The 15,013-nt window shown below is 49.2% G+C and overlaps 2 protein-coding genes across 2 annotated transcripts; one reads left to right on the forward strand and one right to left on the reverse strand.

The window, feature by feature from the left end:
• Window positions 1-76: 76 nt before the first annotated feature.
• Window positions 77-7,475, forward strand: SMYD4 (SET and MYND domain containing 4). Its single transcript, XM_041482693.1, has 10 exons — window positions 77-262; window positions 937-1,087; window positions 2,079-2,168; window positions 2,462-3,605; window positions 4,361-4,543; window positions 4,822-4,988; window positions 5,298-5,433; window positions 5,977-6,093; window positions 6,406-6,529; window positions 7,155-7,475. The coding sequence occupies exons 1-10, from the start codon at window positions 132-134 to the stop codon at window positions 7,303-7,305; spliced, it is 2,394 nt and encodes a 797-aa protein (XP_041338627.1). The 5' UTR covers window positions 77-131; the 3' UTR covers window positions 7,306-7,475.
• Window positions 7,476-7,950: 475 nt separating this feature from the next.
• On the reverse strand, window positions 7,951-14,861 carry SERPINF1 (serpin family F member 1). Its single transcript, XM_041482697.1, has 8 exons — window positions 14,721-14,861; window positions 12,263-12,348; window positions 11,703-11,901; window positions 11,470-11,625; window positions 10,448-10,651; window positions 9,537-9,679; window positions 8,721-8,931; window positions 7,951-8,359 (listed from the first exon to the last, which is right to left on the reverse strand). Exons 2-8 carry the CDS (start codon window positions 12,338-12,340, stop codon window positions 8,100-8,102), a joined length of 1,251 nt encoding a protein of 416 aa, XP_041338631.1. The 5' UTR covers window positions 12,341-12,348; window positions 14,721-14,861; the 3' UTR covers window positions 7,951-8,099.
• Window positions 14,862-15,013: the final 152 nt, after the last annotated feature.

A 15,013-nucleotide genomic window follows, 5' to 3' on the forward strand; every position in this document is an offset into this window, starting at 1 on the left:
CGTCCCCCGCCAGCTCGGCGCTTCTATTGGCTGACGGCGCCGTACGGCGGAAGTAGCGCGGTGTTCCGTGCAGGGATGCTGCTGGGCGCCGCCATGGCGGTGGCGGCTCTGCCCGTGGCGCGGTGGCGGTGATGGCGCTGCCGGTGGCGGAGTGGCAGGGCCGCACCGCCCGGCTCTGGGCCGCGCTGGACCCGACGCTGCGGGAGCGGCTGGCGGCGGCTTCGCTTCACGACGCGGTGCGGTTGGGTTGCGATCTGCTCCGGTGAGCCGCGGGCGGGGCGGGTGCGGTGCAGGGCAATGGGGGGGGTGGGAGACTGGAGCATCTCTTAATGCGAATAAATAATCAAGGGGGGTGTCAGAGGATGGACTAGGCTCCGCTCGGTGGAACAGGACACGGGGCACGGGCAGAAAGGGATGCCGGGGACATTCCATCTGGATAAAATCCCACCTTTTTACCTGACAGCAGGCTGGAGGTCGGCCTCGTGTCCCATCCTGCTGGTGACAGAACAAGAAGATGTAGGCTTAAACTTCACTTGAAGAGGTTTGGGTTGGACACTAGTAAGAATTTCTTTGCAGAGAGGGTGATTAGGCTCTGGCATGGGCTGTCCAGGGAGGAGGTGAAGTTGCTGTCCCTGGACGTGTTTAAGGAAAGATTGGATGCGGCATTCAGTGCTGACAAACCGGGCATCCCTCACAGGCTGGACTCCATGGCCTCAGAGGTCTTTTCCAACCTAACTGATCCTGTGATTCCGAGAATGTGGGGCAGAATTCTTCCCTGTGCAGTGGCACAGACTGAGAGTGTGGAGTCTCCCTCGCTGGAGATATTCCAGAACACTCTGAGCACAACCCTGTGCCACAAGGATCATCCTGCTTGAGCAGGGTGGCTGGACCAGAAATTCCAAACTGATTCTTCAGTGCTGCCCCCGTGTCCCACAGGACCGAGAAGGAGGAGGAGGCAGCCCTGGTGCAGTTGTGCCACAGAGCACCCACGGACAAGAAGCCGGAGGCTGCGAGCTGGTACCGGGAACAGGGCAACCGGGAATTCAAACGGGGGCAGTACCAGGCTGCCCTGAGGCTCTACTCCAAGGTGCGTGTGGCATGAGGGGGTCCCACCACACCTCACAGCCACAGGGGGATCCCCAAGCAAGGGTCCTGCAGCCCCTCATGGTTGAAGGGTGAGGGGCGAAGAGCAGCTCCCGTGAGGGGATCCCCAAAGAGGGGATCCTTTAGGCCCTGCTGATGGGATCCTTTAGGCCCTGCTGAGGGGATCCTTTAGGCCCTGCTGGGGGGATCCTGCAGGCCCTGCTGGGAGGATCCTTTAGGCCCTGCTGGGGGAATCCTTTAGGCGCTGCTGAGGGGATCCTGCAGGCCCTGCTGAGGGGATCCTTCAGGCTCTGCTGGGGGGATCCTGCAGGCCCTGCTGGGAGGATCCTTTAGGCCCTGCTGGGGGGATCCTTTAGGCTCTGCTGAGGGGATCCTTTAGGCTCTGCTGAGGGGATCCTTTAGGCCCTGCTGGGGGTTCCTTTAGGCCCTGCTGGGAGGATCCTTTAGGCCCTGCTGGGAGGATCCTTTAGGCCCTGCTGGGGGGATCCTTTAGGCCCTGCTGAGGGGATCCTGCAGGCCCTGCTGGGAGGATCCTGTTGTCACAGAATGGTTGGGGTTGGAAGGAACCCCTGAAGATGATTCAGTCCAAATCCTCTGCCCAGGCCATCTGGAGCAGGTGACACAGGAACATGTCCAGGTGGGTTTGGAATGTGTCCAGACATCCCTGGACAGCCTGTTACAGTGGTCTGCCACCCTCAGTGGAAAGAAGTTTTTCCTCATGTTGAGGTGGAGCTTCTTGTTTAATTTGTGGCCATTGCTCCTCATCCTGGCACTACAGAAAAGAGTCCATCACCATTCTCTGGCACCTGTATTTGTGTATGTATTGATGAGATCCCTTCTCAGTCTTCTCCAGACTAACCAAGCCCAGCTCCCTCAGTCTCTGCTCATAAGACAGATGCCCCAGACCCCTCATCATCTCTGTGTCCTCCACTTGAGGGATCCCCCAGGCAGCAGCAGTTCTCTGGTCTCTGCAGGCAGCATCCCACGAGCTCCCTGGGAGCCCCGAGGTGTCCGTGTGCTTTGCCAACCGCTCGGCCGCCCTTCTCCACCTGGGGCACTTCGAGGTAAGTGGGGCCAGGGTAGCGCCCACCCCACAAGGTCCTCGTTCCCCTGAGGTGTTTGATTGTTAAACAAGAGACAGCAGATCAGATGTGCTTCCCAAGCTGTGCTTAAAGCGTCCATAACTCAGCTTTCTGAAGAGCTCTTACTTTGTTTCTGTGTCAGGATGCTTTATTTGGGCAGCAGGTTGGTTATGCACGTGGAATTTGCTGATTCTTCCATGAGACTGTCTTAGGTGGTATGAAAGAGCACGAGCTGGTTTTCAAGCCCACTTAAAAGGCCTTATCTTTGTTCCTAGGTTTGTTTGGAAGATATTGCCAGGGCTGAAAGCCATGGCTATCCAGACAGGCTGCTGCCCAAGGTCCTGCTGCGGAAAGCTGAGTGTCTGCTGTGCCTGGGGAGGCTTCAGGATGCACAGGATATCCTCAGAGTGCTGGAGAGTAAAATTGCTCTGGATGGGGTCATGACTACACACCTGACACGGCTAAAAAAGTTAAGTCAGCTGAAGGTTAAATTAGGTGAGAAGGAGAAGTGTCCAGAGCCTGCACGAGATGCACGTGGTGGCATTCAAGGGGAGCCAGAGATCTGGGAAGAGAACAACAGGATTTCAGGTGCATCTTCATCCCTGAGCTTGAGTTTTGATGCAGAGAGAGGACGTCACTTGGTGGCCTCCCAGGACATCGTGCCAGGACAGAGCCTGGTGAAAGAGGAGGCCTTTGTGAGCGTGCTGTGCCCTGGGGAGAGCCTTCCTCTGCAGGATGGTGACACAGCGTGGGACACTCGAGCCACCAGCGCAGATCTTTACTGCCACCGCTGTCTGAGGCAGCTCCTGGCCTCGGTGCCTTGCCAGGGCTGCAGTTATGCCAAGTACTGCAGCCAGGACTGTGCAGACGTGGCATGGCAGCAGTACCACAGGACAGAGTGTTCCCTGGGAGCGCTGCTCCTCACGCTGGGGGTCTTCTGCCACGTGGCCTTGAGGACTGTCCTGCTGGCAGGATTTGCAGAGGTTAGCAGGCTGGTGGCAGGGTCCCACTGTGGGAACAAGAACCTTCAGAACCCTGAGGCGAGCTGCAAGCCTCTCAGTGAGGCAGCAGATGCAGGAGCTGGTAGCAGTGGTGTCCCTGGTTGTGACAGCAGTGGTCGGTACCAGAGCTCTTACCAAGCTCTGTTCCACCTTTTGCCCCACACTGAGCAGCACAGCCCTGAGCACAAGTTCCTCTGCACACTCAGTGTGGTAGCTCTGTGCAAACAGCTGCAAGCAGCTGGCCTGGAGGCTGCTGTGTTGAGTCAGGAATCGCCTCAGCAGTGGTCCAAACCAAAGACATGTGAGAAAACCTCAGATGGGCTGTCCCCAGAGCTGAAGACTGTGGCAGAAGCAATGCTGAGGCACGTGTTGCAGCTGCAGTGTAACGCACAAGCAATCACTGTAATGCAGGAGCTGGGTAAGATAAAATTTTAAGCCCTACGGTGTTGTCACAGAATGGTTGGGGTTGGAAGGAACCCCTGAAGATGATTCAGTCCAAATCCTCTGCCCAGGCCATCTGGAGCAGGTGACACAGGAACATGTCCAGGTGGGTTTGGAATGTGTCCAGACATCCCTGGACAGCCTGTTACAGTGGTCTGCCACCCTCAGTGGAAAGAAGTTTTTCCTCATGTTGAGGTGGAGCTTCTTGTTTAATTTGTGGCCATTGCTCCTCATCCTGGCACTACAGAAAAGAGTCCATCACCATTCTCTGGCACCTGTATTTGTGTATGTATTGATGAGATCCCTTCTCAGTCTTCTCCAGACTAACCAAGCCCAGCTCCCTCAGTCTCTGCTCATAAGACAGATGCCCCAGACCCCTCATCATCTCTGTGTCCTCCACTGGACCCTCTCCAGTAGCTCCTCTTTCCTGTCCTGAGGAGCCCAGGACTGTGCTCTCCTTGCCCATCTTCTTGTGAGAAGTGAAGAGATTAAATTCTTAGCTGTAAAGAGCTCCCATTGCAGATGGAAATGACTTGTTTACAATTTAATGGCCTGTCCCACGCTGGCCTGTTCCTTGGTGCCCATGCAGAGTGTGTTTAGCTATTATTTATTGCAGCAATATACCAGGAACCTTTCTGCTGCTGCCTGCGATCGGTCACGGGGCTCCTTGCAGAAATTGTGTGGGTTTGTGAGCATTCAATCTCAACCTGCTTGGTTTTCCTCTGTCTTCAGGGCCTGGAGATGGGGCTGTTGTAGATAAGAAGCCTGTGAGGCTGGCAACAGCCTTCTTCCCTGTCCTCAGCCTCCTGAACCACTCGTGCTGCCCCAATACCAGCGTGTCATTCAGTGGGACAGCTGCCACTGTCAGGGCAGCACAGCCAATCTCAAGTGGCCAAGAGGTTTTGCACTGCTATGGTAAGCCCCAATTCTGTGTTTGTCTCAAGGCACAGACATTATTCACCTGCCATTATCATGTTGATGGCTATTTATATCATAATTCTCATCTAATATTTCCAGAGTCTTTGTTTAGCAGCCTTGACCAACATTTCATCCCTTAAGCCCTCTGTTAGATTTTCAATCTCCAGTTGTGTCCTCCCCAAAATATACCTAGTCTCAATTGTAACAAAAATCCATTTATTCTGATATTAAGAACTGTACCTGTGAGTGATCTCTATCCTTGCCATCCTCTCCAGGGCCCCACTGGTGTAGGATGAGGGTTGCTGAGAGACAGCAGCTTCTCAGTCAGTATTTCTTTGAGTGTCGCTGCCCAGCATGCCTCGAGGAGTTAGATTCTGGTGTTAAGAGTGTGGTGTCCATCAGAAATTCGTTCTGCTGTCCCAAATGCCAGGCTCAAATGCAGGTAATTCTCCATAGTTATGATTGTGCAACTTACTGGGGTGTGTAAGGTTTGGGTCTGGGAAAGCCAAGAGGTAAAAACCTCACTTTGATCCCTGCTCAGAAGACAAAAGCCCCTGTTGAGTCAAGACAGTATCTCACTGTTTCTTATAGAATCAAATAAGCTGATAACAATTTATTTTTACAAATCACTTTGTTTAATTAATACAACTGAGAAACAATTTAGCATCTCTGTAACCCAGAACTAATGCAGATGGAGAGTAAGCTTTAAGCTGAATGGAAGCAGGAATGATCACAAAGGTGATTTCCACAGGGGGAAGAAGACACACTTTGCTGTTCAAACGAAGCTTGTGCAACCTCAGCCAGCAGAGATCACCTGTCTGGCCGTTTACAGGACCTTCAGCAGCAAATCAGGAAAGCTTTAGACCTGCTGAGAGTCGGGAAGGCTGGTAAGGCTCAGCTTTGTGCCCTGAGGTCCGGAGCTGAGGAGGCCAGGTTGGGACAGAAACCATGAGATGGCACTGTTGCTCATGCCATTGGGGTGCTGTGACATGTGGCCTGGTGTCCCTGGGGACTTCAGCTTTAGATTTTTTATACCCCCCGATCTGGGTGTTAATCTAAGTCACATATTGTTCCATAGTAAAGTAGTTACATGAAAAGAAATCAGGGTAACATTGGAGTTGGGCATTCCCAGGCCTTGTTTTCCTGATCTGGGTGTTAATCTAAGTCATATATTGTTCCATAGTAAAGTAATTAAATGAAATCAGGGTAACATTGGAGTTGGGCATTCCCAGGCCTTGTTTTCCTGAAGGGAGTTGGGCCAGTGTTGGGGTAGAATAAGCAGAGGTGCAGATGAAGTCAGTGTTGAATCCTAACCAAACCCCAGTCAGCTGTGCAAAGATGAGATTGGATTGATTTTATTTCATGGATCGTGGAAAACTGGACACTGGCCACAGGGTGAACTTTATAACCTTTTTTTTTTTTTTTGATAGATCAGGCTATCAAAATGCTCCTGAAGTGTCAGATGGATGCTAGAACCTTCTTGTCTCCAGAGCATTTGCTGATGGGAGAGATGGAGGATCATCTGGCACAGGTCTATGCTACTCTTGGTATGGCACTGTCCTCTCACTATCCCATGTCTCCTGAACTTTGAATTTAACATGACTAGCTTTTTTTTGGACCAGCCCTCTCATTTTGTTCCCTGGTTTTGTCAGCAGGGCTCTCAGAAAGACCAAACCTGTCTTCCCAGCAGCCAGTGAACAATAATACTGTGCTCTCATGTTCTTTTTGATTCCCTGTCCTGGTTCTGTGGACAGAATTCACCACATTTTCATTAATTCTGTCAGATTCTTTGGGTGACAGTAGCTCTAGGAAATATTTATTAATTTCTCATTGTTTTGTTTTGCTTGTTTTTCCATCAGGGAAGTGGCAGGAAGCAGCCAGACACCTGAAGAAGAGTATTGAGATTGTGGAAATGCACCATGGGCCATCAAGTGTAGAAACAGGCCATGAACTTTTCAAGCTGGCACAAATCCTCTTCAATGGGTGAGTTTGGTTTCACCCTCTGTCCCTGCTCTACACCACTCCTGTGTTTCTGACACAATATCAAGGCACCTGGAGGGTGTCTCACTGGACACAGGGCAGTCTAGCACAGGTATTCTCTTAGGAATCTGTTTCTCTCCTTTGTGCCTGTCTATCTTTTTCTTCTCTCAATTTATTCCCTGTCCAATTGTTTTATTCTGTCGACTCATCACCCTTGGTGTTTATATCTCAGTTGTATAATGTTGCTGACATCCTCTCAAAAGAGGGAATGAAATCCTCTTGCTTTATTGGCAAGGAAATCCCCTGACTGCTTCTGAAAATCTCCTCACAACAGCTCCCTTTAACCAAATTAATTTTAGCAGGAGCTGCAGTGATGAAGTAGTGGGTTCCTGTATACTCAAAGATAATGTTTTCAGGTTTTTTCCATCTCCTTACCTTTCCATTCCCCTCATCCTCCCTTTTCAGCTGAAGCAGACACAATTTTCCTGCTGCTGGAAGGCAGGGGAGGGTGACATCTGTAGCCATGAACAGGTTTAGGTTTTTGTTAGGGAGGGCTTAAAGGTTGTTTAAGTCAAGAAGCTGAATTAAGTAGTTTTCATGCTCTGTTCTTATTATCTTCCTATTTCAGATTTTCAGTTTCTGAAGCTCTGAGCACGATTCAAAGAGCAGAGGGGATTTTGTCAGTGCACTTTGGTCCTCAGAGTGCTCAGATCCAGGAACTACAAGAGATGAAGGCCTGCCTGTCAGAGCTTCCCAGAAACATCCTTCAGAGGACTTAATTTCCCTGTCAAAGGAAGCTGCAATATGATCTTTCATCAAAGCTAAGTGTCATGTGGTAGGGTAGTCATGTAGTACAAGCTGGAAAATCATGTGTAACAGCAACTTGAATGAAGTCTTGAAATGCTCTTTAGTGAGCCTGTTGTAAATAAAATGACCAATTCTAACGTGAGAGGTGTGTGTGGTATGGTGGGAACAGAGGCTGTTGTGTAAGTTCTGTGTGTGGGTTGGAAGCAAATGTTTGAGTTGCTTTTGTGTGAGGTGTGACTCTCCCCTGTGTGGTGCCCTGAGCATTATGAACATACAGTCATCCAGAGCACGTTGCCTTCTATTTTTAATACTGTGAGGCACTTTCCTTCTTGCCAGTGTCAAATGGAAACGGTTGGAAGGGGTGAGGCAAGAGCCTGGGAAGTGCAAACTTACAGTCTATAAAAGGGGGCACTGCAGAACTTGGAGGGCTCCAGCACAGGTCTGTCAGTGGTGAGGGATTCAGAATCAACAACTGGTGTCAGGTTGGAAAACAGGATGGGGAACAGTGCAACATACACCAGATAATGTTTGCTTTCAGGACACAGAACTGCATTCCTCCTCTGGGGAAATTGGGAGTGTAGGCAGATAACCTTTCAAGGGAGAATACTTGGGCTTGCTGAGATTAATAGCAAAAGCTCTTTTATTGCAGCATGAAGGCGTAAGATTTGCAAATTGTGTCTTTGTGCAGCAGAGCAGGGAGCCAGTATCCCTCCCAATATCACCCTTTCCATTTGGCCCCTACCATTGCAGATTATTGTGAAGGGATCTAAACACCCCTGGGATCCAGGATCTTGCCAATGAAGAGGAGGGTTCCAGTGGTATCATCCCTCAGTACAAGAAGGAAGGGTCTGTCCACGTGGTATTCTATGGGGAAGGTCAGACGAGCAGCACTGACCCCAGGGTTTGGTGTGGATCTTTCCCCATCCTCACTAAGCTCCAGCATTGCCTTGTGTTGCACATGAGATAATCTCAGAGGTTTGGCAGAAATCTTGGAGAAATCAGGTGATGTGAAAAGTGATTGGAGCCCTGGAGAAAAGAGAGAAAGTTCCATTAGCTGGAGGCATGGATTGCAGAAGGGGGAGCAGCACTGCTAACGTGTGATCCACGAGGGCAGGGAGCTGCTTGGGCAGAGTTTTTTGGGGGAAGAGGGAGGAGCAGCTTCCATCTGCTTGTACTGAGCTTCACCCACAATCTCAGCAGCACTGCATGAGCTTGGTGGAGGAATGTGATAAAAAGCTGAGAAATCCTGGATGAAGTTGATTTGGTTGCTGGTGAAATCTCCACAACCATACCTAACAACCCACCAGCTTCATAATCTGAGAGCAGGAAGCAACTTGACCACTGCTTTGAGCCCTGGCAGGCTGCAAGGGGGGTGTGATGCACATACTTGTCTCCTTTAGTGTGCTGCCAAGTGCCTCTTCGTGGTTCAGCTTTAGTTTGGGCAGGCTCAGCACAGCATGGACTGTCTTCAGCTCCTTGTCCACATCGTGGACAAACTCAGAAGTGAGGCTTTCCTCAATCAGAGTCATGTTCTGGGTCACTTTTGTGGGCAGGAAGAACATGGCACTGATTCCCTCTGTCAGGGGCAGCTGGGCAATCTGCAAGGGCAGAAATAAGAGAGAGATAAGAAAGGGCCACATCAAAAATAAAGTTTTGCCCATCCTGTACCAGGCAGTGGCCTGATGCTCAGGCTGGAATCTCAACCTTTTCAGTGAACATTTGATATTTTCCCTGTTTGCTTTTATTTGACAAGATGCTTCTTGACACTTCAGGCTGTTTCCCCAGGCTTTCATCCATCCTTGCTGCACTCTTCCTGCTATGGAAGTGCTCTCTCACCTGCTGAATCCTGCAGCATTGCTTTGGGGAATTCTCACTTGAACACCTTTGAACTCATGCTCCAGGGAAAGATTGGTTGAAAGAGGTAGAGATGGAAGAGTTTTGAGGTGTGCCCTGCCCTTCTTGCCCAACTTTAAGTCAAGCAATACAGGCTGGTAGGACCTGGGCATAATTTATATTTTGGATTGCTTGTGACATAGCTTGGGTAGAAGCAGGATATCCTAAGAGTCAACACACTGCCTTTCAAAATAGGGATTGCAAAAGTAGCTGATGGGAGGAGCAAGGCTGGGATGGGTTAACAGGTAGGTGTAGCTGAACCTGCTCCTCAGGAGGTTTAGGAGATCTTAGGCAATATTTGCTGTCTGACCTTGCAGTTGAGTTCTGAGTCAAAACCATATCTCAGGATGGCTTTGGGGTCTGACATCATGGACACCTTCACAATCCTGTCCTCATCCAGGTAGAAGTCCTTCAGGGCAGTCTTCTTGGTGTCAAACTTGGTTTTCCATGTCCCTGTTTTATAAGAGAGAGAATGGAGGATTTTTCTGGAATAATAGCATATGAAACCAGGCTTATGCCTGTGGCTGAATAATCTTGTGCTCTAATGTTCAGTATTTGTGCATTAAGGAGTTGAGGCATAACAGGGATAGAAATAGACTGATAGGAGCTACTGATTTACTGCCATCCTTGGCCCCTCCTTTTCATCTGAGAATTGGCTAAATGGCAAATAAATAATGAAGCCAGTGTATGGGTGGAGTAGCCAGTGGGAAGTTGATGTCTACTTATGTAATTACAAAACTATTTTAAAGGGTAACTGTTGTGTCAATGGATATAAAGTGCTTCTCTCCCCACCCTTTATTTTGCTCCTTGTCTCTAAGCAATAATTCTCCAAGACACTGGCTTACAGTATGTTTAAGAACAGCTCTCTAGTATCAAATTGTTCCTTCTACAGTGGTAAGAAGGCTCAGAACACTCTGAGCTGTTCCTTCCCTAAATGGTAATATCCCATCTCTGAATGGAGTTTTGTGAGTTTAAACTTCCCTCTCTAATTCTTACTGCAAACAGGTCAAGATTCAGCTTCCCAAGAGTAATAATTCCTCCCTCTGGACTATTTTTGTCCAGGTAGTATGCTTTTTTTTCCCTCTTTACTAAACATTCTCAAACACTTTCTTCTCACACTCTTTGTTTTACAGCCTGTTTGCTTTATTGGAAGTGAGAGCATTCCTTCACATCTCCTCTAACATGTGCTTAATGCACTTTTTCTGTGTCCAGCATTCTTACCCTTGAAGAAAGCAGCCCCAGCAAGGAGAATGCTGACATCTGTGGGCATGTCCTTCATGAACCTCATGATCCTTCCCTTTGTCTGCTGTCGGACCCAGGTGTTGATTTCTTGGAGGTCCAGCTGGGTGTTGCCACTCAGTGCCCTTGGTCTCATCTTGTAGGACTTCTCGAGCTGGCTGTGAAATCCAGGCCTTGCCCTGAGTCCTGGGGAATAAAAACACGGATGCTGCAGTTAGCTCCTTTATCCAAACAATCTCAAGGCAGCAGGTGGCAATCCAAAGCCCAGCAGCAGGTCTCTTATAAAATATCTGTGCCTGTTTGTCTCCAGAAACCTGCTTTGAAGGGGAATATCTGAAAGCACATTAAGGAAAGTGATCCAAATCCTACAGCCACCCATGGTGGAGCATGGGATAACTCTCTTCTGAAAACTGAAAAAAGGAGATAAGAACTGAAGGCTTGGACACAGCCATTCCCACATCAGCCTTTCTTCTTTCCCCAGCCTGCTTTCTGAGTACAGCTTACTCAACCTATTGGATTCTTGGAACCAGCAGGTTCCAAAAGATAGCTCTTAGCATTCTCAGCAGATGTTTATTGCATGCCAGAAGCAGACAGTTCAAATAGCTCTGCAAGGAATTAAACAAAGGAATATGGCTGAGTGTTATCACAAATAGAAAATGGGATCTGTGGTTCCTGGAAGCCAGCAACACCTGCCAGACAGCCTGGAGTGAAGGCAAAATTATCAGCAAGTTTCTTTTAGGTCTTCTCTGAGTTAACTGTTCTGTCACCAATGTCTTTATGTGCGTGTCTGGTCTTTTATTTAAGTGCACACAAACTTTCCAGGCTTTTTCTGGAGCAGCAAGAGCATTCCATGCCCTGTCTGCATCCTGGCTCAGCAGGATGTCAGAGCCAGAGCTGTTAGTGCTATGTTACTCAGTGTGTTTTTATATATACACTCACACCAAAATAACTACTGCTGACAGCTTTTTAGGTAAAATTTTGTAGAGGGGAAGAAGGACTTTTACTTTTCTCCAAGACGATCCGGGAGGCACTTTTCATGCTCTTCTCTGGCCCAGTCACACTGCCCAGGAGGTCCTTGTAGGTGTCGTGGACCTCAGCCTTGTTGAGCAGATCGTAGAAGAGGGCGCGAGAAATCACATCCTCGGTTCGTTCTCCAGCCCCTGCCAACGAGCAGGAAAACATGAGGGAAGGGCTGCCAAACCTGAGGGTGGGTGTGGAAATGGGGCAAAGAACTCACCAAGTGAGAGACCAGAAAGTGCAGTAGCCAGGCTGAAGGGAGACAGCAGCACGTTGGCCGTGGCTGTCCGGCTGGACTGCTGGCGGTACAGGTCGTAGCCAAAGTTGGAGACTGCAGCTGCCAGCTTGTTCACAGGGCTCTTGTAGAATGGATCTTCCTCTTCCTCACCAGCATTGGCTCCATCAGCTGTGGCAGAGTTCTGGCAGGTCCAAGGAGTGCTTTGGTTAGACTTGCAGGTGTGGTAAACACTTCATAGGCAAACAGCTACAGATATTCTTCAATGACCCACAGAAATATTGACTTAATCTTACACAGAGTGTAGGAACGGTTACTTTAGTGCCAAAGGCAGCACTGAGTTTGAAATTCTGCCTCCTGATCATCCCCTGATATAGCTACTGTGGTTTTATCCAGGTAAAGCAGGAGTTAGTCTCATTATGTTGCTAAATAAAATCCCAGTAATTTAGGGGGGTAGTGCTTAATCCTTTGGTAAGAATCTCTAAAATTAAATTACCTGCTCCACACCTCTTCCCCTTGCTCTCTGCATATTGTCTCCTACTCACCTGCTCAGTAGCTGAGTTCTGGGTTCTGCTTGGGACAGTTAAGAGACCCAGGAAAAGGAGAACCACTGGAATCTGCATGCCTGGACCTACAGAGTAAGAATATGACAGAGAGAGTTTGAGCAATCACGTAAATTCTCCTCTACCACGACTATTCACTGCACATGGCTGTGATGGGAGCTGCAGTGACAGATGCTGCTGCTTGTCCTTCCAGTTGTGAAGCACACACCTGATCTGAGCCAGGTTTCCTTCTCTAGTTTGAAGTATTCAGCCAGACTGGCCCCAGTGACTTTAAAATTGGGCAAGCACACGGTGTGGGTGTGCCTGAGCACAAAAGCAGATGTGTGTGGCCCAAACCACACTGATGCTGGCAGTTACTGAGTGCCAAGGTCCAGAAAAGCACCAAATCATTACTTCTGAGTCTTAGGCTTCAAAAAAATTCAAGGCTTCATTTATAAAAGGTACCAAATCCATATTGTTGAATGGGGCAGACGGCAACACTGACTGGTTTGATATACAAATTACCTGCCTCAGGCAGTAGTTTGTTGTTTCTTGTGTCTACATGTACCTTTGTCCATTCTTTGCTTCTTATTTGCAATCTGATGAAGTAAAATGGAAGAGGTTTCTTAAAAGACAGTAAGGAAACCTGAAGAAGTGGAAGGCAGAGCTTGGCTTATTTGAAATTTTTAATGGAGGTGGGAGAAAACCACCAAACTCCCCAACTTCCTTATGTAGAATCCACTTTTCATCACTCCAGTACTGGGATGAGTGGCCCTCCCAGACAGATCTGTCTGGTCCAGAGGGCACTGAGTAGCCCAGGGCTTTGCTGTGGGTAAACCAGAGCTACTGAAGCATCCTGCCCCCGAGAACAGACGCCGCTGAGGCTGGCCTGAAGCAATGTTTAGATAGATTCCCAGAAATTAAAGGAAGAGGGTTGTATTTAACTAACCCCTGTCATCCAGGCAACTAGAGAAATCAGAGGAAGAAGAACATGTGTTTCAGATTAACTTCAGCTACAAAGAAAACATGCCTGCTGCTAGAAATACACGTGGCGACAACAGCCCCAGCTCAAGACCCCATTCAGGCAGGCTGAGAGGCAGTTTGTTGTTTCCCTTCCCTGCCTTTTCTTGTGGAGGAAGCTCTCCCTTGGAGAAAAAAGCATCACAGGGAAGGTTTTAAGCTCTCATCTGTGTTCAGCCAGTGTAACACAGAAGTGGTACCCTCTTTCCCCCCATGCACTTGCGTCCTGCAACCTGCTGCCATCCCAGCTGCAGAATGGGTGAGGTTTCTGGTGCAGAAGATGTGCATCAAGAGGATTTACTATCTGATGGTGTGATAGTGGATATGATGCTGGGATTGCTCCTGTCGTTCCAGAGATTTACAGTGGACAGGCACCATGCTGGAAGAGAGATGCCAGAAGTCCTGCATGAGGCTAAGTCTAACAGGCTAAGCAAGGGCTCTGTGAGGATGCCTGTGCCAAACTGCACTCCTGCATGCTGAGAGGAAGAGGTTTGGCCCAGTCTAGCTTAGAGATGAAGCTTTTCCATGGAGCATAACCTTTTCTCTGAAGAAAAAGAAAATAATCTCAACACAACCTCTGCTTCCAGCTACACTGAGCTCCTGGGAGCATGGGAGCAGAGATTGGTTTTGCAGATTGTATTGTTTTTGCCAGTACTGTCACCAGCTTCATATTTCTCAGACTTCGCCAAAAAGCAATTTCCATTTTAAAAAGACAAAGCCTTTTGCGTTTGAATTGGCCTGAACATCTGGATTCTATTTGTATTTCTCTTAGCACACAGCCAGAAATGCAGAGAAAAGAATTTGGTTGGATCGGAGGTGGGATGGTTTCAGGCATGATATTAAAATCTGTGGCTGCCTTGAAGGAGAAGAGAAGGAGCAACAGCAAGTGATGTTACAGTCAAAAAGTACAGGAAGAAAACCTTGAGAAATGAGCTGAGAAGGAACTTTCTGTCTGGGAGTTGTCGATTTGTGAAGGCCTGCAGGTGCAAGTGAAATATTTTACTTTCCACCTACAGTGGTACAAGTCTCTCACATCATTTATAAACACTTCTGACTTTAGAGGTGCTGTGAAACAGGACCCATGAGTTCAGGCTGCTCGCTCTGCTTGTTCCACAGCTCCTGGAGCATCCTGCAGCCACCAGCTCCAGAGGATTTGACTGTCACACCATCACAAACAAAGAACATGTGCCCAGCTGCAAGGCAGATGCTTGAAAGGCAGAAAACCCACCCCAATTCCCCAGCACAGCCCAACCCCGGGGGCAAAGCTGATGCTGGTGGCTCCCGATCCTTGGTGAGGTCTCTTGGTGGGAATCCCACCTGCAGAAGAACCATTCTTCCAATTTCCCAGGTCCTGTGAGAGCTGCCCAGCCTCAGCCCCTGCCCTGTGCTCGCCTGGCCGCTGGCAGTGGCACAGGTGAGCTGTCCCTGAGCTGTCCCTTACCTGGGGCTCCTCTCGGCCGCTGCTCTCGGGGCTCCCAGCGGGTGTGAGTCGAGGACAGTTCGGGTTTGGTGCAGCCACATCTGCTTTTTGCTGCTTCCCCCAGCCCAGCCTTCGGCAGGCTTCAGGTTACAGCTTCCCAGGGCTCTCTTAAAGTGCTCTGCTCCCATTTTCTGCCCCTGCCACCCTCGCCCTGAATTGCACTATTTTTTCAACCCTTTTTTCACCCCAAAACAAATCTCCTTGCCAAGGGCAGCCTGGTGGGTAAAGCACAGGTAGGAAAGGCAAACACGCCC

This window comes from Pyrgilauda ruficollis, unplaced genomic scaffold, assembly GCF_017590135.1.
Source record: "Pyrgilauda ruficollis isolate IOZ18807 unplaced genomic scaffold, ASM1759013v1 scaffold59, whole genome shotgun sequence".
Classification (NCBI taxonomy): domain Eukaryota; kingdom Metazoa; phylum Chordata; class Aves; order Passeriformes; family Passeridae; genus Pyrgilauda; species Pyrgilauda ruficollis.

Excerpts from the sequence above, each read along its gene's own strand:
- SERPINF1 (XM_041482697.1), bottom strand. The coding sequence starts at position 12,340 with ATGCAGATTCCAGTGGTTCTCCTTTTCCTGGGTCTCTTAACTGTCCCA. Across the intron at positions 11,902-12,262 it reads AGAACTCAGCTACTGAGCAG|AACTCTGCCACAGCTGATGG; the intron begins GTGAGTAGGAGA and ends TGGACCTGCCAG. Across the intron at positions 11,626-11,702 it reads ACTTTCTGGTCTCTCACTTG|GGGCTGGAGAACGAACCGAG; the intron begins GTGAGTTCTTTG and ends GCTCGTTGGCAG.
- SMYD4 (XM_041482693.1), top strand. The coding sequence starts at position 132 with ATGGCGCTGCCGGTGGCGGAGTGGCAGGGCCGCACCGCCCGGCTCTGG. Across the intron at positions 1,088-2,078 it reads CCCTGAGGCTCTACTCCAAG|GCAGCATCCCACGAGCTCCC; the intron begins GTGCGTGTGGCA and ends TGGTCTCTGCAG. Across the intron at positions 2,169-2,461 it reads TCCACCTGGGGCACTTCGAG|GTTTGTTTGGAAGATATTGC; the intron begins GTAAGTGGGGCC and ends CTTTGTTCCTAG.